The following is a 26,660-nucleotide window of genomic DNA, read 5'->3' as shown; positions in this document are numbered from 1 at the left end:
TATTCTGGTTAAATTAGTAAATGTGTATGTGTGTGCGTGTGCGTGTGCGTGCGTGTGCGTGCGTGTGTGTGTGTGTGTGTGTGTGTGTGTGTGTGTGTGTGTGTGTGTGTGTGTGTGTGTGTGTGCGTGCGTGCACAAGTATGTATGTGTATGTGTGAAAGGGGGGTATTATACACAGTATCTAAGATGTTCTAATTGGCATTTATTTCCTGACTGTCAGTCATGTGCAAGTCAAAATTAAGTTCAATGTTCATGTGACCTGCTTAGGGACCCTGGATCGGTTGTCCTATTCACTGATTCAAGATATTCTTGCAGTGTAAACATGCAGACTTTGAATTCAGCTTTTGCCTTGAGGGATTGTACGCATGCTACAACTGAGTAAACCTTTGTTGTTGTTTTTTACACTTTCCTTCCTTCAACACTGGTTCCAGAGGGAGGCCAGGGGGCATTGCCTATAGTTTTTGATTACAAACTCACAATTTACAGGAGTAGCGTGAATTGCAAGGTCCGAGTCAAAAAAAAAAACCCAGCTGAAAACCTCAGTATGCTATTTCTCGATTGGAGCACTGGCCTCTGACAACGTTGAGTCCTGGAGCAGTGCCAAGAGAGCAGTTTGAGGGACGCCTTTGGCTTCATGGCTCCGGAGGTGCCTCCACACAGGAAATGTGACGGGATATAAAAAATCAGAGGACCCGAGTGTGGCTTTTTGATGGCCTTTATTGTCGGCTCTATAACCGCCACTTGTCCATGATCAGCAGGCCGCTCGGCACTGCATTTGACCTCATACTGTTTGAAGGGGGGGGGGGGGGGGGGGGGGGTATGCAGACCCCCTCCAAGTTTGTTTTCTAACAAATAAGCACTTTAGAATTGCATGAGAATAAAATGCTGGGGAATGCCTCCACCTTTTTTTTGTCCAAGTATAGTACAGGGGCCCTCCAACTTTGACACAAGTACAGACTTGATGTCCGTTATGTTAGTTGCTCTCCATACTACCACGTTCACCAGCATCCTCCCCCAACCAACGGCTAAGTCTGCTTTCCCCCACCAACGGCTGCAACTATCTCATTAAAGCCCAGCCGTCCAGCCCAGGGACCATTGTCACACACAGGGGGTGGATGGGTGTGTTTGTGTGTGAGGGAGGGGCATGCTTGAATTCCACATAGCAATTTGAATATGTAATGTGCCAGCCAAGATATAATCACCAAATCCTATTCAATGATTAAAGCATACTTAAATTGTACAGACATAATGCTGTTTAACTGAAAGTCGGCAATCGTTCATAAGCATAATATGCATCGCCCATTTCGCAGGTCCGACTGTTTGGAACACATTTGGTTCCTGTATGCTCATCAGCACTGTCAAGATATGTGGGGAAAATAAACCCATCATTTCCTGTGTTTCAGATCTTTCATGACTGTACTGAGACAACAAGCACGGGGACATGGGAGATCCCTGTGGCTCGCCACCTCACTTACCACCACACCTCCCCCTCTCTGAACAAAGCCTGCCCAGTTGCAAGCCTGACCCAGTAACCTGGCCAGTGGCCTGGGGGTATAATGTACCCTGACTACCAGGGCTTCCAGGGCCCATGTTAGCACACAGGGCCAGCACTTTTGCACAGCGCAAAGTCACTTTCGTCGGTGCAATCGGCTCTTGCAGGGATTAGAGCAGCTCCTTTTAGACAGGGCCAATTGTGTGGCAAATGTGCGATAGCCTAGCAGGGCTTGAGCTGGGGAGGGTGTAGTAGTGGCTGGGCTAATCTGGCTGGACACAGGCATCTTTCTTCACTGGCAATTCACAGGAATGTCCTCTCCATTTTACTGCCAAGTGTTTTTGTAGATTATGTCCCCCTCCTTATGTTCACAATCAAGGATATTTGATGCTAAGCATCCAGGTTGAGCAAACCATGTACTACAGCCTCCCTACCCCACTGCACCCCAGGAAAAACCTGCACTACTCATGGTCGAGGGTACTGAGAAAATAATCACACATGCATTTACAATAACCAAATTCCCTGTGCGGATTGTTGAGGCTTTTCACTTATATAGCATATAACTATATAACATGAGAAGAACTCCACGATATCACAACATTTGCAGTCTCACAAGGCAGGCCTCAAGGGCTTAACATCAGATATACGCAGCTGCCTATCAGATGCCTTAAAAATCAAATGAAAATTGTAGAGGGACAGTCATGAGTGCTCTGCACACACCAAATCAGAACTAATTAAAGCATTCAATTTCTGCCTTAGGAAGAGCATGAAAAACACATTCATCTTACCCCCTGGCTCCCCTTGAAGCAAATTGCTGGCTGATTTGGTAGTGATCCCTGCGGAGAGAGAGAGAAATTGGTTAACATTTAACATTAATGGATTTGGATTTGTAATATGGTAGAAGAGTGTTTGTCAATCAGATAGGCAGTTAATATGTTGTAGACAGTTTTTAATTGATAATACGTTAGATAAAATAAGAGCCCTAGACTGTAAGGTAAGCACAACATAGTTTATTCTGACAACACCAGCTCAGTATAATACCCCTTGTAAAAGCCAAACATCACATTAACTGACATTTTCAATCAGGCATTGCCCTAATGGCTCAGTGTCATAGTTATAGGTAATAATTTTTGTTCAGGCACCATTGTTCAGTGGAATCTGATTCATTCAATCAATCTTGCAGAAAACCTTGCTGTCAGTTCAAGGTGTGTGTGTGTGTGTGTGTGTGTGTGTGTGTGTGTGTGTGTGTGTGTGTGTGTGTGTGTGTGTGTGTGTGTGTGGGGGGGGGGGGGGGGGGGGGTTACAAAGCCAAACCCCCTCCTCCATTTTTCTGTTTATTTCCCGTTGAAACGGGTAAAGGTTGCAACAGATCCCAAAGGGCAGCCTAAGCTAATTCTAGGACCAATTATATCTGTGTAAACAAGTACTTTCTATAAGCCCTGTACAGTGGCTGGTTGAAACCTGTGTTCCCTCCTTTGTAAAGCTGAAACTGAAAATACCAAATTCCTTATATAACAGTGGCAACATAATGTGCCTGGTTTGAGATTGTGATCGAAAAAGAACGTCTTTCTTTCATCTGAAGACCGAAATATCTTTCATCTGTTGACAAAGCCGAAATATCGTTTTAAAAATGTATTGTCTACTTTTGAGGTCAGAGAGTGGTTGAGAGATAAGGCCTATTATCTGCAAGTGACAGCGGTGATGGACCCAAGGCATTTCCTCCTAAGCATTTGAATTTGGATCCATTTGTACATTTTTAAAAGCCATGTTTGTGGCGGAAACTTATCGATGAAACAGAAACACCGAAACATTCATGCTGATAACTTCTTATTTGGTAGCCCTTGACAATTGTACCCCAGGGTTTGCCTAGTGAGGAGGATGAATAATTCAGTGGGGTAACCTATCCTGTGTTTTGGCCTGGAGGAAGTTGTCTAGCACCCTGATTGGAGCAAAACAGCACAGAAGTTTTACCCTGCCTGACGGACCAATGAGCGTTGGAACTGGGCGGGCTAAAGGGCAAAAACAATGCACAAGAGCCCAGCAACAACTTGCTGTCAGGGTTGCCAAGTCCACTTATTATAAGCTACTTTCTGTGTAGTAAAGTTGCTTGTAAAAATTGGTGGTTGCGTTTTTTTGGGCTTGTTTGGGCAAGTGTACTTGCTTATTTAGGCTTGCTTCCAATTTTTTGTATTATTATTTAAACCAGTGGTTCTCAAATATTTTCATGAAAATGCTTTGAGCCAGGGAGCATTTGTGTTGTTAGAATGTTTCAAAAACATCCCAAATATTACACATTTTATTGCAAGAGTTTTTTTTTTAAATAGCCGATGCATGGTTTAAAGTGCTCATGTGGCCTATGTAGTCACTTCTCTTTGGCTTGTTTCCATAGACCTGGTTTCTTATTTCTCTCACAAAACCTGGCAACACTGACAAGAGCCCAGCAACAACTTGCTGTAGTGTGCCCCACACCACCCAATAAGCAACCAGAGTTCTGTTGGGCTGTAGACTGTAAACTACCGAACCCATGTCCACAGCTCCCATTCAGGGTTGCCATGTCTGCTTATTATAAGGTACTTTAGGCTTGTTTTTCTGTGAAGGTGCTTGTAAATATATTGGTAGTTGCGGGTTGCGTTTTTTTTGGTTTGTTGCTTGTTTCTAAAGTGTAGTTGCTTATTTTGGGGTTGTTTAAACCAGTGGTTCACAAACATTTTCATGTCAAGGACCTCAAATGAATAGCCAATATGTATTTTCCTGCAGACCCCATACAAGATGTGCAGATCTACAAGCTCACAACGGAATTTTCAAATAGGTTTAAAGGGCTCTAGGTTTAAAGGGCTGTAGCATAGTTTCTTCTCTTGAGCTTGTTTGCCTAGACCTGGTTGCTTATTTCTCTCTCAAAACCTGGCAACACTGGTCCACAGCTCCCATTCTCTGTGGTACAGCTGCTGACATTTAAAGCAACTAAACTGTAGGGGGATATTTATAGGCTTTAGTGACTGTCAGAGAAGACTCACAAAAGTAGGATTTAACAACAACTGTGGGAGTATTGTTGCTGACACGCAAAATAGTTCAGAAAAAATAAACAGAGTTTGTCTACATAGAATATCCAAAGTGATTCCATAGCCTCTGTAGTAGACATTCATTACCTGACGGGTGAGCCTATAATGACTGACAATATTTTTCGCCGATAGCTTATAATAAACTACTGTAGGCAAACTAGGCATCAGATCACGAGTGACTGTTTCAGGCTTTATTAATGTCGAGAGTAAAATCATAAACACTTCTTATACGAACTTGAATAGCCTACGTTTTATTTGTATTTGCTCTATATATAAATGGGCTATTTAAGCATTAATTCGAATACTCTACATCTATTTAAGATCAAAATAAGATTTTATCAAGGCAACTTTAACAAATTCCGTTCATTCATCATAGACTATGATAATAAATCAAGCTCCCCCTGACGTCCCGTCCTGTGTATAACTGTCTCAGACAAGATGAATATATTAGCCTACATATAACAAGACCACCACGTTATTCTGGGCGACACTTTAGTTCAAACGGTGCTGAGTATTTCAACGGATCGGAACTTTTCAAGATATAGAAGTGTCCCGTTTTCCAATTTTGTTTGTGTGCCAGGGACCCCGCGTATCAGATTTGTGTTGTTAAAAATGTTTCAAAAATATCTTTGAAAATAACAGATCTACAACCTCACAACGCGTCGCTTAGCTTGCAGATCTGCTATTTTTGAAAATACATATCTTTTTCTTTCTCCTTTTTTACAGTTCTCACAATTTTAGATTATGATCTAAACAAAAACAAGTCTTCAAACGAACCGCAGTCACATTCTGTTGCCTTTACCTTGAGGTTCTGATAGGCTTCCAGCGTGCGGATCGCAGTGTCAGTGAGCTTCACGTGGTAGAGGGTCTTATTCGGGCTGTTTTTGTTGATTTTCCCACAGCTGAGTCCATAGCGATGCTCCTGCCTCAGCGCTGCCATCTCTACTACTGAAGGGAGTTGTTGGCGACATTCTCCGTGAAACGTCACGAGGACCTGTGGGCGGAGTTACTGGTGCCGTACGTGCGTGTTGCACACGCACACAGCGTTGTTCTGACACGTCACACGCACGCACGCATGTATGCGCGAGAGCACACGCACACACATTTTAATAAATTACTTATAATAGATGAACTTTCATTTCTCTTTACTTCATATAGCTGTGTGCACTGCAGGTCTATATGAATGTAGTATACTGTATGTGTCTTCAAAATCAGTTTGTATTATGAGTTGCTGGCTTAATATACACTGGAATGTTTATGTTTTTCTTTTTGATTTAATTGATGTGTCTGATAATCCCATGTGGGATTGGTCAGGAAATTGTCCGGACATAAAATATTCATTCATTCAAATATTCATTCATTCATTCAGACAGACACACACACACACACACACACACACACACACACACACACACACACACACACACACACACACACACACACACACACACACACACACACCACACTCGCGTGCTAGCCACAAAGTTTTGCATTTTATCATGGCCTTTTTTATTAGTAACTAATCTTGTGTCATAGGTCAGTGGTTCTCAAACCTTTTAATTTCAAGGACCCCCATGACTCTGAGAGTGTACAAATTCCATTTGTACACTCTCAGAGTTACAGACTTTTAAGGGTCCATTTGGAACCCCCCAAAGGAAGCCTGAGGGTCCCTGGGCTGGACCCCACATTGAGAACCACTGTCATAGAGCGACTCATTTGTAGAAGCACAATATGTGTTAACTAGACATGTGTTGTTCATTCAAAAGTTTAAAGACCTAATAGATAAACAATATATGTTTATCTATTAGGTATTGAAACAATATATATATTTCATGACACGTCTGTTATTTCACATGAATATTTAATGTGTCCTATTTAATGTCCGGTCACGCACGCACGCACGCACACACACGCACACGCACACACACACACACACACACACACACACACACACACACACACACACACACACACACACACACACACACACACACACACACACACACACACACACATTTTGCCATTTGTCATCCAATTATGGTGGGAAAATATTCTCATTCACGAGTAAGAAATATGTATAATAGCAAATTTGAAACAAATTTCAGGATTAGAACTATTTAAACAGATGAAGTGGATGAGACAATGATGCAAACTATCAAATGTGGGTTAATTAAGTCTTAATCCCCTCACAGACAAGATGCTTTGGCTTTGGATTAAAGAGCTGTCTGTCTCAATAATGGAGAGTTTTAACATATGTCAATATGATGACTTTCATTTAACTATGGTGTAAACAGTACAAGCATTTTCACAGAGATTTGGTCAGTAATCATAATTCAGTATTAAGTATTGTTGATAAAAGAAAACATATGGTAAAATAAATAACAGGTTGTTGTTGTTAGCATTTAAATAACATTAAAGTGAATTGAAAACTAGTATGGAAATTTTGGTTTAATAAACAATTACTCAATCTGTGTACAATTAATCTACTATCAAGCTTGGCTTTGCATGAGGATGAATGTCAAGAGCTTAAAAAAAAAATCATACCCTGTGTGAAGGAAGCGGTGCCTTTGGGGCGGGGCGTAACTCATTTCAGTTCGTCCCTATTGGTGGTCTGAGTCCACTTACCAAATTTGTACTTGGTAGCATGCTGCAAACTGGAATGATGGCTGTTTAAAGCCCAGCCAATGGGCAGACATAGGGGGCGGGGCTTAAGTAATTACAGTTCGTCCCTATTGGTGGTTTTAGTCCATGTACAAAATTTGTACTCCGTAGCATGCTGCGAACTTGAGTTATGGCTGTTTAAAGGCCAGCCAATGGGAAGACAGAGGGGGCGGGGCTTCAGCAATTCATGCTCGTCCCGTATTGGTGGTCTAAGTCCACATACCAAATTTAGACTTGGTGGCATCCTGCAAACTGGAGTTATAGCTGTTTAAAATCCCATGCTCATCCCGTGCTCATACGGGCGGACGGACATAACATACGCTGGGGGTCCCTGGACACCTCTTTTATAACTTCAGCATTTCATGCTCGTCCCTATTGGTGGTCTACGTCCACATACCAAATTTGGACTTGGTGGCATGCTGCAAACTGGAGTTATAGCTGTTTAAAATCCCGTGCTCATACGGGCGGACGGACATAACATACGCTGGGGGTCCCTGGACCCCTCTTTGATAACCAGTGGCACGTGTGGCCAATGAGAGGAGAGATGGCATAGGCAATCTCCAAGTCCGTGTGTGTGTGTGTGCGTGTGTTTGTATGTGTTGCTTCTTTGCCGTGCTCATCCCCGGACGGACACGCAGACAGAGTCAAACGTAGAGCGGTTGGCACCGCTAACAAGTGCCTAAATCATTTTCAGGTCTGCAATTCTTCAGTTGATGCTGAACATTGTAGTCTTTGAAGACAACAAAGTATGTCCCAGCAATTCTTTTTATTGCTTCAGGCCATTATCATATTTAATTGAGATAATACATCATCCATTTTTAATGTTTAACTTTATTCTGCTCATGCAGGTGAAAACGTGTTGTGTTATAGCTCTTATTTTCCATCCTATTATGAAGTTGTCCCCATTTACAGTGACATAATATCTCTCTTTTCGGCGTGTTCTTTGTATATTCTTCACATTTACTTAGTTTTTTACGCTTGGCCAAATGAAGATTAATTGATCTGACATTGATTTGAAACATGAAGACTGGTGTCTTTACAATGTCTTGCAATGCCTTAATAATGTATGCAGGAATGATAACACAACCCCCCCACCCACCAACACTATTCAAACCACTGCGCAACTTATTTGTCCCTGGAAGTATAGTTATATCCTCATTTATGTCCTCCTGGTGATGTAATCAGAAACACAGTAGTTCACCCAAAAAAATTACTTATATTCTCTGAAAAAATCAACATGAATTAAGGCTTCGTGGGGCGTGTAATTGATAGAAAATAAGATTTGTTTTGGGAAAACTACTCTTTAAAATAGAGATATAGACTGTGCACTCAGGTAGCAGTGGTAAAGTGCTTGCCCACCACCACAGAGGTTGGAGGTTTAAATCCTCCCGCGACACGCCGTCAGGCTGCATTAGAGTCTATACATATTATGTGGTATGCGCCTGGACCGCTAGGCCAACTGGCGCCCTGCACATACTGCTATGGACTGCGGTGGCATCTGTCAGCAGGGAGTGTTGGGCTGGAGGAGTAGGATGTCCTCCCGTTGGGGGCTCCTCACTGGCAGGTGATCAGAAGGATACAACAGCAGTGACAACTGACAACACATAAATGTGTGTGGGGCGGAATGAATTGGCATAATGACTAAATTTGGGAGAAAAAGGCATACACACGGACACACACACAGACGGACAGGGGTGAAAACATAGTCGCCGGCCTGCCGCAGGCAATAACAGAGAGTGATTTAATGATAGCAAAAAGAAAGCAGCACTGAGGGACACTGTGGGACTGGAGACCATATTGGTTTTTAATTATTATATTGTTTTAATACTTTCTAAATGTGTATTTGGCTATTAAAGAAATATATTTTTTCAACTATTGTTGAGGTCCTTGTTTCATCTACTGCAGAGAGTTTACAAAGTCTTTCATTGAAAACTGAATTAGAACTTTTTAAAATGCCTCACATCCTCCTAATGACAAGGCCCAAATATGCAGTATAATCTCAAATCCCAGTCTACTGTACTGATTGTGTCACATTCAAATGTATTTCTCTTTTAAGTTTATTTTTCTATATTTTTTGTAAAGTGACTTTGAGTATTAGGAAATCACTATATAAATCTGTAATATTGGACGTTTAAGACAACATAGGCAGTGATTTGTATTGTGCAAACTGTGCAATTGACTAAGATAGGGAGGGAGAATGTTTCTAAAAGCTCCATGTCTATCTGCAAGTCAAATACACTACTACAACCTAGAAGGACAAATAATCTGCATATAATAACACACATGCAAGCACATGCATGTTTGTGTGCACACGCACGCACGCACGCACGCACCAAAATACCATGAACAATTAACATGATTTTAGTAGTTTATAAACAAAGAGATGAGTTTGCAGATACTTACACAAACAAGTATGCTATACAACATTTCTAAAGGTGTTTATGAGGGTCCTTCTTTGTTATTTGTTCTAAATCTTTCAAATGAAATATTCACAGCTAACAGTGAGAAACCACAAACAGACTGAGGCCTGCCTGCTCACCAGTCCCAACCAACCAATATGTCGCAAGCCTTGACAAACCTGTTTGTTGGAATATTGTTCAATTAGACCATGCTGCGTAAATACCATGCATAATAATATACAATCTTCAACATCTGTTGTTGTTACTTTTAACATGCAAAGGGATTACGTGAATGAAAGTGCATTGCTTTTGCTTAGTATATTAAAATCCTCTTACACAGTAAAAGCCTCAGTGTTAATTTATGCATTTGTATGCATTTGTAACTCAGAGAATGTGCATATGTGACGCGTCGCGCTGCAACCCATGTGAGCTAATAGATTGATTATCGGCCTATACTTGAAATAGGGCTTAAGTAATTCATTCATAATATATTTTTGTACGTTTGGGTCCCAAGAGTCCTTCCTAGAAATGTAGTGGAGTCAAAAGTACAATATTTCTATTTGAAATGTAGTGAAGTGAAAGCCATAAGCTTACCAAAAAAGAAAGAAAGAACACACAAAAAATAGTTTACTTAAGTATTAATACTCAAGAAAAGTAAATGTAACTGGGTAATCTGGTGGACGACAACTCAGGGGTCAGCAGGTCACCACTGTTGTTCTATGAGACTTGTGGATTCGCTGACGCACTCACAGAGTGACATGGTCAAACTACAAACAAAAATCACACAACAGCATATACATTAAGCAAAAGAGAGTAGAGACTGCAGCTCCTGAGATCTTATTGGTAAACTGCATTATGGGTCAGTGCGATGAACTCATTAAGAAGCTTACAGACTGCAGATTTGGTTTTGCTCTTCTAATCCTGCAGATTACCTCCCCACAAGCCTGCTGACTGAGAGTGCTTCGTCGCGCCGTACAATTTCTTTACATTGGTCATTTTCTCATCGCTCCCATTCCTTTCCTGGGTCGCAATGGAGGCTAAGTAGGATATTTGCCGAGGAGCAGAGAGGAGGTCAAAGTGCAGCAACTCTGCACTCTCCAAGGCTAGACCAAGCTTCAAACTAATTGTAGATGAAGCTTGTATTTAGGGATACATTTGGAAGGTGGATTTAATCAAACACCACGTGGACTGGATGCTCTTTTTTATTTTATTAATATCACATGGTGTCTTTTACGGATGAAGATACTTTGGGGTTTTTAATTAAACAGCAGGGGTAACGATTTCATTTACAACCAAACTACCAACCAACACGTTCATAAGAGATAGTTTGGAGAAGAAGGATCATCCCTCTGGGAGGCTTCCTCGGATGATGCCTCTTGCTCCCGATGGTGAAATGGAGACCGACGCATGTTGTGAAGAAACTAAGGAGCCCGTTGGGGAGTCTGCAGAGGCTGAGGTGAGGGAGGCCATTTCTGGGCCTGCTGACAAAGACAACGGAACAGTGAAAGAGCATACTTATGAGTCCGTACAGGGGCACGAGGAGGCACACGGGAACAAGGAGGACGAACCTGAGAGACAATGTGGAGGGAGTGAATGCACTGGGAATATGAGCTCCCTTGGCCTTCCTCGCGAGGATGGGAAGACGCTTGAGAAGAGAAACAGTTGGAAGACAGTCCGATTTGTTGACCCATCTATAGCAGTGGTTGGGGATGAGGAAAGGGACAGCTCCGTGGAGAATCTGTTCCCAGAGTATGAGACAGAAGAGTGGACTTCCTCTACATTTGAGGAGCTGTTCGTGACAGAAAACTGGGAGGACATCACAGGTAAGCCTGTGATACACAAATATGTATGCTATACATCATTTATGCATGTTGTACCTGGAAGCGGGATACATTAATACTGTATACACATTTTGGTATGTGCACGTGTCTATTTGCTCAGCAATGGAGTTTACATTGGGCACATTTTGGGTACATTGGGCACATTTAAAAAAAATGTTAAACAAAAAAGAAAAAATGTAGTATGTAAAAGTCCAAACAATTTAAAACATCTTTCAAAATGTGTCAACAATTTTCAGAAACTTTCGTAAATTTTCCAAAACAGGAAAAGTAGCAGATTAACAGGCTCACAATGTGTTGCGACGCAAAGCTTGTAGATTGTAGCTATTTTTGCTATTTGTCATACAACAAAGTATATAGGGGCTTAAGAGGTTAAATCGCTATTTGACATTAGAACCAAGACAGTAGCAGACACTTTCAGTGGTCGTCTCAGATCTGCAAGACAACAACAACAACAACAACAACAACCACCAACAAACAAACGATTTGTTAACAGATTGACATTGTTTCCACAACATGACTTTCCTGCTCCTCATCCAGATGAGCGGCTGTTAAGGAAGAAGGTGCTGAAGCCTGGGCTTCCAGATGCCTTGCACCCCGCCTGGGGTCAGGAGGTCACTGTAAAAATGCAAGGTGTGGTGGAGGACCGCACTGTGGTGGAGAGAGACTGCAAGCTGGTCTTTGTCATAGGAGATGGAGACGTAAATCAGGTGAGGGCTTTTAACCTCTCAACCTTCTCAACAGCTGAGCAGGTTCCTCCAGCTCACCTGTGTCTGGCTAAATAAATCAATTAAGTGAGTACTGTCGCAGTCGAGCGGAAACCTTGTATGTCCAAAATTGTTACTTATTCATTATTATTTGAAAAACATTACAAAAAATTGTGAAAGTAGCCGATCTACAAGCCTATAATGATATGACCGAAATAGGGATGCCAGGTTGAAAGTGGTCAGGTTTGTCTGTGTGTTTTATAAATATTTTACCAATGGCACGAGAGTGTGTACCTAAAAATAACTACATTGGATCCATTTTCTTTCAAATCTTGAAAAGGTACGGTTTTGGACATACAGTACAAGGTTTCCGGGCCAACAGCAACAATATAAGAATGACATGTCGTAAGCTCTTTATAATTAAAGGTGAGCTAAATTATGTGTATAGATACACTATACCAACAGCAAAATGTACAGGGCAAGTTTGGATTCAACATGCAGAGAATGAGACCGCTGTTCAATAACTGGGTGCAAATACAACAATGTCCACTGAGTAGTGAGTGATGCCATGCTGTTCAAAACCTGCAGGCCCTGGAGGAGTGTACCATATCTATGCAGAGGGATGAGATTGCATTACTGCTGGCAGATTCACAGTTTGCTTATGGACATCTTGGAAGGTAGGGATGCTTACCACTTACCTTCGCAAAACACTGTGGCATGGAACCATCCATCCAGCAACAGTGGCTTTGGCATAATATCTACCAGTTTGTAAATCTGAGGACTGTTTATGATGTTACAAGCCTGGGGAGGATGCTTATCCAATTCAAACCAGGAAAGCATCTATGTAACCACTTAAACCATTATTTTATACTTTGGCCATTCAAAAATAGCATATATATTGATTGATTGATTGATTGATTGATTGATTATTGACAATATGCACTTAACAAAACAATGTACACAGGGAATAGTCAAAAGGATAGACACAAGAAAGCCAAAAGCTTATTTCCATCGTGGTCCTGTTGATCTTTATACAAGCTCATAGCGCAGCACTGAGTTGTAGATCTGCATTTTTTGAAAAATCGTGAATCTTTTTGCAAATCTTTGAATATTTATATGTATATATTATTATTAACAATTTTTTAAGGAAACATTTTTAACTCAAATCTTTGCTAGGTCCTTGACATGAAAAAGTTTGAGAACCACTGATATTATAGCAAGTTAGAAACATAAGTTTTTTCAAAAAACTGTTAGGATTTAGAAGACATTTGTAGAATCGGCCTCAGGTCTTAATGGATTAAACAAGAATTCCAGATTTGCTCATTTATCACCCTGATTTAAAAAAGTATCTCTCATCTATCATCACTCTGTAAGAGGCCCAGGGCTTTTGTACCTGTTGCTGTGGGGGCAGCCTGGTTATCTTCAGTAGCAGGGTTAATGAACCATAAACAGGAGCAGATGGCCTCCCCCCTAACACCATTCAGAGGTGGCCAGGGGCCAACACCTCCCAGCCCAGTGCTCATATTACAGCCAATGGCTTAGGTTTATAACGCCGGTGCCATTAAAAGAGGCAGTGTAAACAGAAAGGAGTCTGGTTTGTTGCTACCCAAAAATGTGTTCTAGTGTTTTCTATTTTGTGCTCACCTGGAGATAACATGAACACATTGTGAGGATGAGATTTCAGTTTTCCACTGTATAAAAAGGATTGGTCAGCTAGTTTTTAGGGGTTGCCATGTCATATCGTTGCTGTCAGGCAAAAACCTCTCATCTCCATATTTTAGCTTTTTGTGTTTTTTCGTAAATTAATGCCCTATGTGATCATACTACAACGTCACACAAAAGTATCAAAAATAGCAGATCTGCAAGCTTGAAACTCGGCGTGAAGCGATGCGTTTTGCGCTAGTAGATCTGCTATTTTTGATACTTTTGAATTTGATTCCGGAAAGTAACAGATAGACATAATGGCTTCCACCCAACATAGATGATAGAACATGCATCATAATTTGTTGTGATCATAAATAATTTTATTGCACAGACGTTCTCCAATTATTACATAAGATATTGTTATAGATCAAATGTACATTATATTTGTTATTTTGTTATTCAGACTTTCACCAATGCCAGGATTAGTGCCAGCACTAAAGACTGGTCCTTTGAGGACAAGTGCGGTTCAGTCACGTACATTTCCGGATCAACTGATGCATCATAAACAATTACATCTGGAGTCTGGACATCTGTAGCCAAACAAGTCACTTGCACCCAGACATCGTTGCTGTCGGGCAGAAACCTTATATCTCCATATTTCAACTTCTAATGTTTGTTTTCGTAAATTAATGCCCTACTTTGTCGTACAATAGTGTCACGCAAAAGTAGCAAAAATAACTGATCTGCAAGCTCATAACACGTTGCGATGCGTTGTGAGCTATAAAAGGCTGAGTTTTATTTGACCACAAGTGGTGGAAATGTAGAAGCAGTGGAGATGCCAACCAACCGCTTCGCAGCAACCACAGGGTGATCCATGTATAGAATACACAGAATGAATTAAATATCGGTCATTCCAAGGTGCCCAGAAGCATGTTTACCCTACATTATGCCACTTTAGCCTCATTCATACTTTGCTCACTGAGCATTGCTCACCAAAAATAACTAATGCCTGGTGTTGGTTATTCTCGCTTGAAAATTGTTTATTTTCATGGTAGGACAAAGTATGAATTAGGCTTTAGCCTGCATGCTTGTGTGTACAACATGAAAGCATAATTCCCCAGCACTAACTTTAGAAGTCATACTTTACATCCCGGAATGTATACAACATCTGATGCCCCAAGACAGACACCAGAGTATTTTGAGCACGTCATATGTGTGTACTTGTTTCTTTGTGGTCTTCTGTTTTTTCGTCAGGGCCAGTGTGATGTGTGTGGTTCTTTGTGGTCTTGGGGTCTACTATGTAGTGTGCATGCGTGCAATGTGCGTGCGTGTGAGGTCTTGTTTGTATTATGGTGCTCCAGAGAGGTCACAGTGGTTGTTAAATCTGGTTGGGTGTGTGTGTGTGTGTGTGTGTGTGTGGGGGGGGGGGGGGGGGTAGAGAGAGAGAGAGAGAGAGAGAGAGAGAGAGATGGAGTGAGAGAGGTGCTGATGGGTGATTTAGGTGGGAGGTGTGAGTAGAAGAAGAAATCTCTGTGGCCTTGTGGTGAGTCACAGAGTGTGTGTGTGCGTGTGTGCATGTGCGTGTGCGTGTGTGTGTGTGTGTGTAGAGAGAGAGAGAGAGAGAGAGAGAGAGAGAGAGAGAGAGAGAGAGAGAGAGAGAGAGAAACAGCAGGAGCTCAGTTAATGATTGTTTTGATGCAGTTGATTAGGGTTGTATACCGTGGAGTCAAATTTAACCTTGCCCCTAAGGTAGACAATCTGGGCACCATGCCAGCTATATAAAGGCTAGCGACACACTGAGGTTGTTTGTTCCCATAGTTGTACTCTAGGTACAAAATACTTTACTCAAAACAATTACAACTGCAACATTATAAGGTAATGTTGAAATTAAATATCTCTCTAATAAATATAAATGTGATAATGATTTGGTGTTTGCATTGCAGCATGTTGCAAACATCCAGGGAAGATCTATCAGATCCCCCCCAAAAAGGCAAAGAAACATTTGAAAGTGAGCTGGGAAAATATTGTGGCTATCTAAATTAGTAAAGTGCGTACGTAAGTAAATCTATGTAAATATGTGTCTTAAAGTGTGGTCCAGTGACCCCCAGGGGTCCTTGAGGTTAATGTTGCATTAAAATCAGTTTAACTACTTTAACCATATTTATACTTAAGCTAATCAAAAATAGCCAATCTACATCACAACAAATGGTGCGACACTTTGCGATCTTGTAGATTTGCTGTTTTCGAAAAATCGTAAAGATTTTAACAACTTTGCAACATCTCTTATGGGGGTCCCTAGCAAAGAATATTTTCAGATGGCAGTCGGCAACCAAATAAATATCAATTTACAGTAGCGGTCCTTGACATGAAAACATTTGAAAACCACTGATTTAAATGACATGTCTCTTGTCAGAGACAAGTTGACAAGCATCGGGTGTCTGTGCCATTTAAATGACAGAGAGTCGAGAAGGAGGAATTTCATTACACTCTCCTTCTTCTCTGACGGATACAATGATTGAACTCTGTCAGTCGCCTGTAGCAAGCAGCCACAGTGTGTCTTCTAACGGCATTTCACAGTTACTTGTCTGAGCAGTACACAATACCCGTTAGACGACCTGGTTGATTCATCACTGCACTAGTACTAGTGGTCGACAAAGTACTCAACCTCAGTTCGCAAAGTCAAAGTATAGCTCCGGGTCAAATATTACTATACTATACTACTATACTATACTATACTAAGTGAAAATTGCTCTGTCAAGTTGTTAAAGTAGTGGAGTACTTGTTTTTAATTAGTATTAGTATTCAAAAGTAATTGGTAAAAATACATAAGTATTCAAAAGTACAAAACAATGTACCTAGTCTTAATATCAATGCATGCACAAAAATATAAATGATAGTTAAAATAGTTGATCTACAAGCTCACAACGCGTTGCATTGCGATGTGTTGTGTCGCCAATGTTGTGTTACCCATGTAGTGGAGTCAAAAAACTAGTACAGATACTAGTGTTTGTAGATACTGTACAGTAATCAAGTAAATGTACTTCGTTACTGTCCACCACAGGTGATGGGCCCACTAACTATTACATCTGATACATGCTGTGGATGTGGATTTAGCTAAATATGAATAATGTGAGTACATAGCTAATAGAACCCCCTGAGGGGAAGAAATCGTCAGGAACCACAATTTATCTGATTGATTAGAACCGACACAGCGGTAAGGTGGTTGTGACTAAATCGGCTGTAAGGAACACTTCTCTGTCATACTGTCTGTTTCTGACGCAATAAGCATGCGTCAACCCCATATAGTCTGAGATGCGGCTAGAGGGTTTATGCTGGGTTTATGCTGGGACCACCTCCTCAACCCTCAACAACGCCAACATAAACAATATGAATAGACACTGTCAACCACATGACTTGTGCCAGAAACAATGCGTAACCAGGGGAATATAGACCCTAATTGTATAACCTTGTTATTGGTACATGCACTTAAACAACTGAACTCAGCATCTTTATTAACTCCTTCTTATTAAATGTTGTTTTGAGATCCACTCGAGGTAAAAAAATAAAATAAAAATTAAGACAGACAGGCAACACAGAAAGTTACCTCAGGTTAGGGGTAATCTGGGAAGCCTTTCGGAAAAAAGAAGGAAAAAAGTCTTTGTTTTTGCCTCTGGGGGTACAACCTCCTTTTTTTGTGTGAAACAGGAACTGTTTAACACAAAAAGGGGAGGTTTGACTCCCCCCCTTTTTCAGTCCACTTCCTTCCGGATGCTCCTGTGTTTATTCCTACTAACAACAACATTACATGTTCAAGGGTACGGTCACACCAAACTATGGCTGCAGGATGATAAACGCAGGTTGTGCAACCAGAGCAGTCTAAGAAACGGAGTAGCTTGCTGCGCCTTCGGTCTTGACGTTGCCAGGCCGGTCCCTCTTCGACTCATCCGATTGGACAAAGCAGCAACTGTCTCGCGCATTTATCTCATTCAAATATACTTTTTCTCTATTGGAAGCACCCTGGCGCATCGAACGCATAAACACAAGGTGTTCGCAACACACGGAAACCTGCGCAAGCTTAGTGCAACAAACCGCTCCATTCCCTTTGAAAAGCAGTGCAAAAAGACGGCCACAAAGGCAGACTCAAAGTCCAGTGTGTCCGTACCCTAGGGCAGTAGTGCTGACAGAATCTGCTGTTAGCAGATTCAGTCTTGAGAGATTAGGTTAGGGGTGATCATAAGATTACCCTTACAAATGAACGTACACTGTAGTAGTATTTTTGGCGACACCTCTGGCAGCTCTGTTGTCTGTAAGAACTGCAATACCCAGAATTCAGTTCAAAACAATCACAGTAGTACTGCACCAAAATGGAGTATGGACGGAGTATGTACGGAGTATGTACGGAGTATGGACTGTGTCAGTCCCGTCCGCCCAGTGTTAGGACACTGGGCGGACCAACCTCTTAACATCAAATGGTCTGGAAAACCACTTGAGAACTGCACCAACCCTGTTTACCTTGGCGTAACCCTGGACCGCACCCTCTTTTTCAATTAACACATCAAAAACACCAAATTGAAAGTCAGCTCCCCAAACAACATCCTACGGAAACTGACCAATTCTAAATGGGGAGCCACAGCACACACATTAAGATGTACTGCTCTGGCCCTGTGCTATTCCTCTGTTAGTTAAGATAGGGCTAAGGGAGATAAGATAGACCTTTATTGATCCTGCGAGGGAAATTCACCAAAGACAGTATAGAGGATATGCGTGTGACATCATCATCAAATCCGGAAGTTATGCAGGAATGCCTACTGAGTATCAAAAAAATACTTTCTGGCCTTGACAGCCCATGCATCCAAACAGAAAAGTCATATCTGATTGCATTAAACAACATTAAACAATGTTAAACTCACTTTACATGTTGCTTTGCCACTCGATTTGCCACTCGATTTGCCACTCGATGTGCCATTGACTTTAAGCATGCGCATATCCTCTATAGCAGATAAAATACAGATACAGGGCAATAAAAAAGTACTGTAGATACAGCATGATAGAAACACATCACAGTCAAACAACACCATCAGTAAGTTGGCAAAACATTTTTAATAAAATATGCAACATACACGATACAGAATGCTATGCACCCTCGGCAGTTCTTGCATAATATAAGACAAAGGAAAATGTAAGAGCATGCACAGTAAGCATGTCTAATAGTGTCCATACTGCATTGAACTGCTTGTTTCAGAGCAATTAGTCTTAGCTTACTGAGTTAAGCTGAGCGACCATTGTGTGCCTCGTTATACATCTTCATAGCTGGCGGCACAAAAGACTGTCTAAGTCTATTGGTTGTCCCCGAGGGGAAGATGAATCTATCATTACCCCTGTGCTAAACCTTACCACGATCTCCAAGTGAAGGGGTGGTTGTCCATAACAGCGTCCATGCTTCCTCGCTATATGCACGTTTATCACCTCCTCCACCCTGTCCAGGGTAGCCCCTACGAGGGAGCGAGCTTTAGTGGCAAAAAGTGTTTTTAAGAAAATGCTAAATGGTGGAAACTATGGGGACTAAAATATAGATTATAGACTAAAATGTAAAGCTCCACCATGATGAGGCCGATTTGAACTAACTTATTTGAGGTGGAGTCTCTTCCTTGGCCTAATGAAAGTGTGCATGCAAAGTTTGACACCAATCGTTCCAGCGGTGTCCATAGGCTTTGCCTCCGAGCCTGGCGAAGGCAATAATCAGCGCTTAAAACTACAGATGAAAGAGAAGGAATAAGAATTTAATTGAATTGAAAATAAAGAAAATGTACAGTTGCACAAGCCTACTGGCCTGTAAACGTATTTCATTGAATAGCATATATCTACAGTGGGTGTTGGCAGCCACAGCTCTGCATGAAATCGTGAAACCTTCATTTTTTGCCAAATATGTTGTCACATACAAAGAATTAAGAAGCAGTAATACAGTACAAAATAAAACTGTATACAGTTATGGAAGGGCTTTGCATGAGGCAGTCGTAGCAGCAGACATAGCCAAGCAACATTTTAGATTTGATTGGACACCGTGATGTTCTGTACCACCTCAGAAGGCCTCACTGCTGTTTGGCCGCAGGCTTTTTCACAGACTGGGGTTTGCTTTTCAACATCATACAGTACACTTGGGTTACTGTGTCAAACCAGTTTTTAATTTTCACTGTGAGCTTCCTCATTTATAACCTCTGCACTTCCTCTTGGTGGACCTGGATTCTGCTAGGTCTCAAGGCCACACTGGCCACAAAAGTAAAAGGAAATAGGCCAAACATAAGAGCCACATCATGAATACATTTTGTGTTGTCTTGACGTTTCATGAAATGTACTACATACGAAATTAAAGGCTTCTATGTTTTAACATGGTAGGCTCTTAAGGCTACATGGGCATACTGTGTATAGTATAAACAGCCACTCATGGCCTGGTGCGCCTCATAGCGAAGGTATTGCACTGCTATCATTTTTGGCAAAGACTTCTGTTCTTGGCAGAGGAGTGAAACTTCTCAGTGACGCATGTTGGAGTGCTGTTTACTAGGCCACTGGGATATGTCGAATTGTTCAATGATCCCAGCCCAGATGGACAGTGTGAACCCAGAATGCAATTCAGCTGTTTTAGCAATGTGCCTTGTGGGAGTTGTGTTTATGATGAAATACTACACAACAACATGTAATTACATATCTACACTAAACCTTTCGACTACGAGACATGGTGGAGTCACTTTGATAGCCATGTGTGTTCCATACAGGCCAGGGCTATCACAGTGAGTTTCTGAGTTAGGAATAACAACAAACAAGTTTGACTGAAGGAGGAGGGTGCAGTAGGCCCCAGGGGAAGAGCCTACTCAAATGGCTACCCAAGCCTTGACGACTACCCACTTTGCTGGCCCAGTACTAGCCACAGGGTTGAGTGAGAGCGTGTTTTCAGAAAAGTGAAACATCAATTCATGCCAATGTATGTAGGCTGAACATTTCCCTTGTTGGATGATGGTCATTACCAGTGTTTGATTTGCTGAGGGTTATGGGGGGAATTAATGCCTCTGATTTTGATACTCCCCCTCTGGTCGTTCTTGTTTATCACCATTGGGGATCTGTTTGATCCCTGTTTCTGGTCAGACTGAATTAAATACATTTCCTTTTGGGAAATTAAGACTGTCTGATATGTTTGATATTTATGTTTGATAAAATCACGTAACAATAATAAAATTAAAATAAAATGTTAACCACACTAAGCCTGGAGTCCCTATTCTGAACTTTTTTGCTATTTTGGCTATTTTCGCTATTTGTCATATGAAGATGAAGTATATAGGGCTTAAGTGGCTAAGAAAATGTTCCCCTTTCGGGTTTTCTTTTTTAAAAAGCAAACCCTATCAAGTCAGTGGCCTGTGTTGGACAGTGTGCATAATTGAATTAGATTATGTTGCTCTGTTATGTGACAACTGTGCAATATTGGATAGTGTGTGGTGTTCACCTGTGTTTAGATTCATTAGATTACATTCCTTTGTTGACACTGTTATGGAGGCCGGCAAGTGTGGAAGCCTATCCTCGCAGTGTCTGAGACACACCCATATCCCGCTGGGAATGCAGCTGTTTAAGATAACAGTGGCATTCTCAAGAGAGAAAGGCATGCAAACAAATACACCCATAGATCAACCTGGCAACATGTTAAAGAGAGTGAACTCTGAAATGTGATGAATGAGATTATTTCTAATGATGCGTGAGGGTTACTTTGGGCTTCGCCAAAAATATGGTATCTCCCTCTCTCTCTCTCTATCCCTTCCAACAACAAGGAAATAGACTGGATGTGTCCTGTGCCAATGTAACCACCTGGATTCAAACCCAGGTCACCCACATGGGAAAACAAACGTCTACTGCTCTTCCAAAGGGCAAGGGTGATATTAGGCTTCTGGGCTATAGGCAGAGTTACTCTGTTACACCTCCCCAAGACTTGAAGAACAAGAAGTGACAGGAGAAAATAACTAGCTCGAACTTGTTCTCTGGCACTAGTAAAGTGCTTACTACGATTTTCATGAGTGAGTGTGCACAGTATGTGTGTGTCTGTGTTTGTGTTTGTGTGTGTGTGTGTGTGTGTGTGTGAGTATTGTGAGTACAAGCACATACAGTATGTGCTTGTTTGTGTGTATGTGTGTGTGTGTGTGTGTGTGTGTGTGTGTGTGTGTGTGTGTGTGTGTGTGTGTGTGTGTGTGTGTGTGTGTGTGTGTGTGTGTGTGTGTGCTTGCGTGCGTATGTGTGTGTGTGTGTGTGTGTGTGTGTGTGTGTGTGTGTGTGTGCGTGCGTGCGTGCGTGTTTCTTTGTCCATGCACATGCACAAAACACACGCATGAACAAATGCACAAATGCACGCGTGCACGCGCACACACACACACACACACACACGCACGCACGCACACACACACACACACACGCGCACACACACACACGCGCACACGCACACACACACACACACACACACACACACACACACACACACACACACACACACACACACACACACACACACACACACACACAGACAGACAGACAGACAGACAGACAGACAGACAGACAGACAGACACGTGTGCGCTCTGTGCTTCTCCTTGTTGCATAATAATCTAGCTCTTATCACCAGTGTAAGTGTTAACCTGATACTGCCTGGAACTTTAAGTTCTGCTTTATGCCTCATGAAATACTTGCAAGAAGGACATTTACAGGGACACTAAATCATTTGAACACTAGGGAATAATACATGTCTTTCCTTGCTTTTATGCAAATCTCCATTCCTTTACTGATGCCTCCCCCTCAGTGTCGAGACAGAGGGAAGAGAGAAAGACAGAAACACAAGCACACACACATGCATGCTTGCACACACCAGGGGAGGTTAATCTGGATGTGTGAGGTTGATCACGTAGAATAGCTCTCTGAGCCCATGGTTGTGTGACTCATCCCCCATGACACACAATACAAACTGTACGCTGACTTTTCACACACAACTGTTAGAGTGCAAGATTTCACTCTAACTTTAAGGTTAAAGTTGACAGAAGAGGGTAAGAGCAGACATGAGGAGGGTTTTCTTTTTTCTGTTTATCATAACACTGTAAGAGATTGCAGCAGCAGTCTTGAGCAAACCTGCAATTGAACGCCTGGGTTTACGTTTTTCTTCTTTCGTTTGAAAAAAAAAAAAAAAAAAGCTTTTGGCCTCTGTTTGTAGCTTTCCTGGCACACCCGCAGCAGGCCAACTAGAAGCCACACCCAGACCACATGCTCCAGGAGCACACCAACGTGCACAGACAACCGTGACACATACAGCCGAGATAACGATCACGACACACAGGCTCTCAGCATGTGTTCTCCTGCTGCTGCAGTGCAGTAGACTCTGTCAAACATGTTCACTTTGTCTTGAAAATAGTATCCTTTTGAATACTTTAAGACTAGATTTAATGTCACTCTGACATGTATTCGCCTCTCGATCGAGTGTTTGACCAGTGCTTGTGCCACAACTAATTTCTGGATGTTTACCTTTTTCCTCTCCTGCTTGCAGGCTTATCTCTGTAGTCAACACAGCCGGCCCCCGGCTGTAATATGGTACCACCCTCAATGTGAACTTCTGCTTTAGTATTTTTGGCTGGACCAGCAGGTCAGCCCAATACACTTGCATGTCTTTAACTGATTGAGTAATGAAGTTACAGCATCGGTTGGCCAGTTGGCTCAACAACGCGCTAGCCAATAGAGCTTTCTGGATGGCTGTTTGCAAGGAGCGGTAGGCTATATTTCCTTCTGTGGTAGTGCTCGTAGTACATTTATGTTGTTTGCATACAGCGCACAGACTGTATGGTAGCATATATCATGGGCGTCACACCCACAGAAACATGACTTAATCCCCCTAACATTTGCCTGATGTTTTTTTTTTCTGGGGTTATACTCACTTTGCATCCAGCGTTGAATCAAACTAAACTCAGTTCCCTATATGAAAACCTATTGGCCAATTTAGATTGATTGAACGGCCATTCCAGCCATACTCCTTGAGTGGGTTGCTTTTGACCTCTCTCAGAGTTACAGGGTAAATGTCTTGCCACAGGCTCTGACACAACAGGTGTTCCAATGGATCCAATTAGAATTAGCCACAAGATCTTGGTAATACTTATCACTGGTTAAATATTTGTAGCACCATACAGACAGATGTGAACCAATTTCAATAGCATTGATTTATGAAAAAAGAAAAAAGGATGAAATATGGCGGTACAAGGTTTGCGACAATATGAGAGGAGAGATCATTTTCATATGTCACACGATTTCATCATCCTTGCTAACATTACAGAAATCGCTTAGGCTCCATCATATCGACAGGATTACCCCTTTAGCCGTTTTTTAAACAGCCAAAAATAATAATTTCAAAAGAAGATAAACAATAATCTCCTGGTGGGTTCCAGCTAGGTCAAAGAGGCTGATGTTGTCCTTTATACAAACATCCCCAACCCCCTATACCTCTACCAGTCACCCCAGCCCACCCTCACCCTTCCCCCTATCTGAGTCACTGTCACATATTCCCGTCCAAAATCAAGCTGTTTGTGACGGAACATAGAGGGTCATAGAGGGACAATCGCACATTGTTCAGCGATGGCCGCTTTCTGTCTGTATTGTGCTGTCTAACCACAGCCATGTGGAAGGGCGTAGAGTCGCAGAGAGACCCGGAGGAATACACGTGAGATGCCACAGTCCACTCCAGCTTCAATCCAACTACCCTAGAACAGTGGTTCTCAACGTGGGTTCCGGGGACCCGCAGGGGTCTTTGAGGGGGTTCCAGGGGGTCCGCAGCAAAATGAGTTAATAGCATCAAAATCTTTTTAACCACTTTAACACTATGATGTATATATATCAGCACAACACAAATCTTGTGTATGGGGGCACAAAGTCTTTTCAGATGGGGGTCTGCACTGCAGCCAAATACATATGAATTTGGGGGGTCCTTGACATGGAAAAGTTTGAGAACCACTGCCCTATAGCTGTCTTTCTCATCTATGCCACTCTCTCAAATCATCCACCCCTGCTGTGCTGCACAGCCTATAAGAGAGGCATTACTAAACCAAGCAAAGAATAGGGCTGCACAAAATGTATCTTTCAGTATCCAATGTGTCTATTTTTCCCAAGATCTCCCTCATATACAGTGCATAGGGAAGGTTGTCAGACCCTTTCAGACCTTTTATGTTTCAGACGTCTTAAAATGGAATCAATTAATTTCCCCCCACTTCAATCTACACGCAATACTCCACAATTACAAAGCAACAAAGAAGATTCTGGTATTTTTATACATGCATTAAAAAATAAATGACTGAAATATCATTTACATACAGTATGTATTCAGTCCCTTCACTTAGTGCTTGGTTAAAGCACCTGGGGCAGCAATGAAGTCTTCTTGGGAATGAGCCTGCAAGCTTGGCACACCTTTCTTTTGGGAATTTCTCCCATTCTTGGCAGAGTCGTTGAAGCTCAGCCAGGTTGGATGGGGAGTGTACACAGCCATCTTCAGGTCTCTCCTGAGATGCTCTATTTAAACAGGGGTTTTCAACAGGTGGTCTGTGGACCACTGGTTTCTGTCCCGTGAAGGTATTGAATGTAGTCCTTGACCATGCTTTTAAAATGTATTTTCTTCCACGGAACAGTGAACTAAATGACCTGTTGACCTATGATGACGCATCAATGTTGTCAGTTGCTGGAAATTTCTTCAGAAAAGGGAGTTATAATCCCAAGAAGGGGAAGTGTACCGGATTGCCAGATTGAGTTATTATTATTAGGAAATTTGCCCATATTATCACGTGTCTGCTCAGTCATACATAAGATACATCAGTATATCAGTTAACATGAGTTTAATGGAAGGTTGGATAAAGTAAGAGAATGGAATAAGGCTAACCGTGGGATAGGAATAGATCAGTGGTTCTCATGCTCCATCTTTTTTTCAGCTCTGGACCACTCCCATATTTCAGTTAAATAAAGCCTGGACTTGATATAATTTGTTGCACGTAGTATTGTGCAACAAATTAAAGTCATTATTTAATTTCAATCTTTATCTCCCACACCACACCTATTAATTCAAATATTTTCTTACATTTGATGGACATATTTTAATACATTTAACAAAGGTATTTTATTTATGAAATTACATTTTCCCATGGACCACCTGCAGGCCTAATTATGCCATGGACCACTAGTAGTCTCGTGCACCCTTGGTTAAGACAGTGGGATGTATAGACATGGGATGCATAGTAAGTGCATAGTAAGTACTAAAATTAGCCCATATCCCCACCCAGTTACCTCTATCCTGACTAGTCTTCCAGTCTGTCTGTATACATGCTGTTGGGAATTGTGGCCAAATAGTTAAATCTTCATTTCATCAGACGAGAGGATTTAGCTTCTCATGGTCTGATAGTCATTCAGGTGCCTTTTGGCAAAGTGCCAGTGGGCTGTCATGTGCCTTTTAGGGTAGCATACATTGTGCATATAACTCTGTTTGTCCCAATATCTCCCTCATATGTACTTTGTTTGTTTATTTGGACGGTCACAGGACAGTACATATTAATGAACACAGCAACAAAACTGCAGCAGTAGCGTTGGAATGCAGTGTAAATATGTCGGAGTTAGCAAGGATGCTAATTTTCATCCGTAGTCCCAGCATGTAACAATAACACATAAAATAAAACTATTCTAGCTGGACCATCGTCATGAACCATTTTGCTAGAAGCTTCTGCCAAAAGTCAGTGGACTTTGATTTATTTGTCTCAGTAATTCAAGTGTACAATAGTAACAAGCGATGCATGATTTCATGTCCCAACAAATACGCTTGTGC

General features: G+C 41.8%; 2 protein-coding genes across 2 annotated transcripts in view; one reads left to right on the top strand and one right to left on the bottom strand.

Moving 5' to 3' along the window:
• Nucleotides 1-5,497, bottom strand: part of LOC311046618 (RNA polymerase II elongation factor ELL) — a 31,433-nt gene extending 25,936 nt beyond the window's left edge. Inside the window, exons 1-2 of the mRNA XM_084059060.1 lie at nucleotides 5,354-5,497; nucleotides 2,281-2,328 (exon numbers count right to left, since the gene is read on the bottom strand). Of these exons, the coding sequence (XP_083915186.1) occupies nucleotides 2,281-2,328; nucleotides 5,354-5,491 (186 nt within the window). The 5' untranslated portion in view covers nucleotides 5,492-5,497. The remainder of the gene's footprint in view (nucleotides 1-2,280; nucleotides 2,329-5,353) is intronic.
• Nucleotides 5,498-10,980: 5,483 nt separating this feature from the next.
• fkbp16 (FKBP prolyl isomerase 16) overlaps nucleotides 10,981-26,660 on the top strand; it is a gene marked incomplete at both ends in the record, with an annotated part of 32,060 nt that continues 16,380 nt past the window's right edge. The window contains 3 exons of the mRNA XM_084059575.1: nucleotides 10,981-11,434; nucleotides 11,990-12,159; nucleotides 12,745-12,833. Coding sequence (XP_083915701.1) covers nucleotides 10,981-11,434; nucleotides 11,990-12,159; nucleotides 12,745-12,833 — 713 coding nt within the window. The remainder of the gene's footprint in view (nucleotides 11,435-11,989; nucleotides 12,160-12,744; nucleotides 12,834-26,660) is intronic.

This window comes from Gymnoscopelus microlampas (assembly GCF_963454915.1).
Source record: "Gymnoscopelus microlampas genome assembly, chromosome: 6".
NCBI classification, from domain to species: Eukaryota; Metazoa; Chordata; class Actinopteri; order Myctophiformes; family Myctophidae; genus Gymnoscopelus; species Gymnoscopelus microlampas.
The sequence above is the reverse complement of the archived record's forward strand: the minus strand, read 5'-3'. Positions and strand labels throughout refer to the sequence as shown.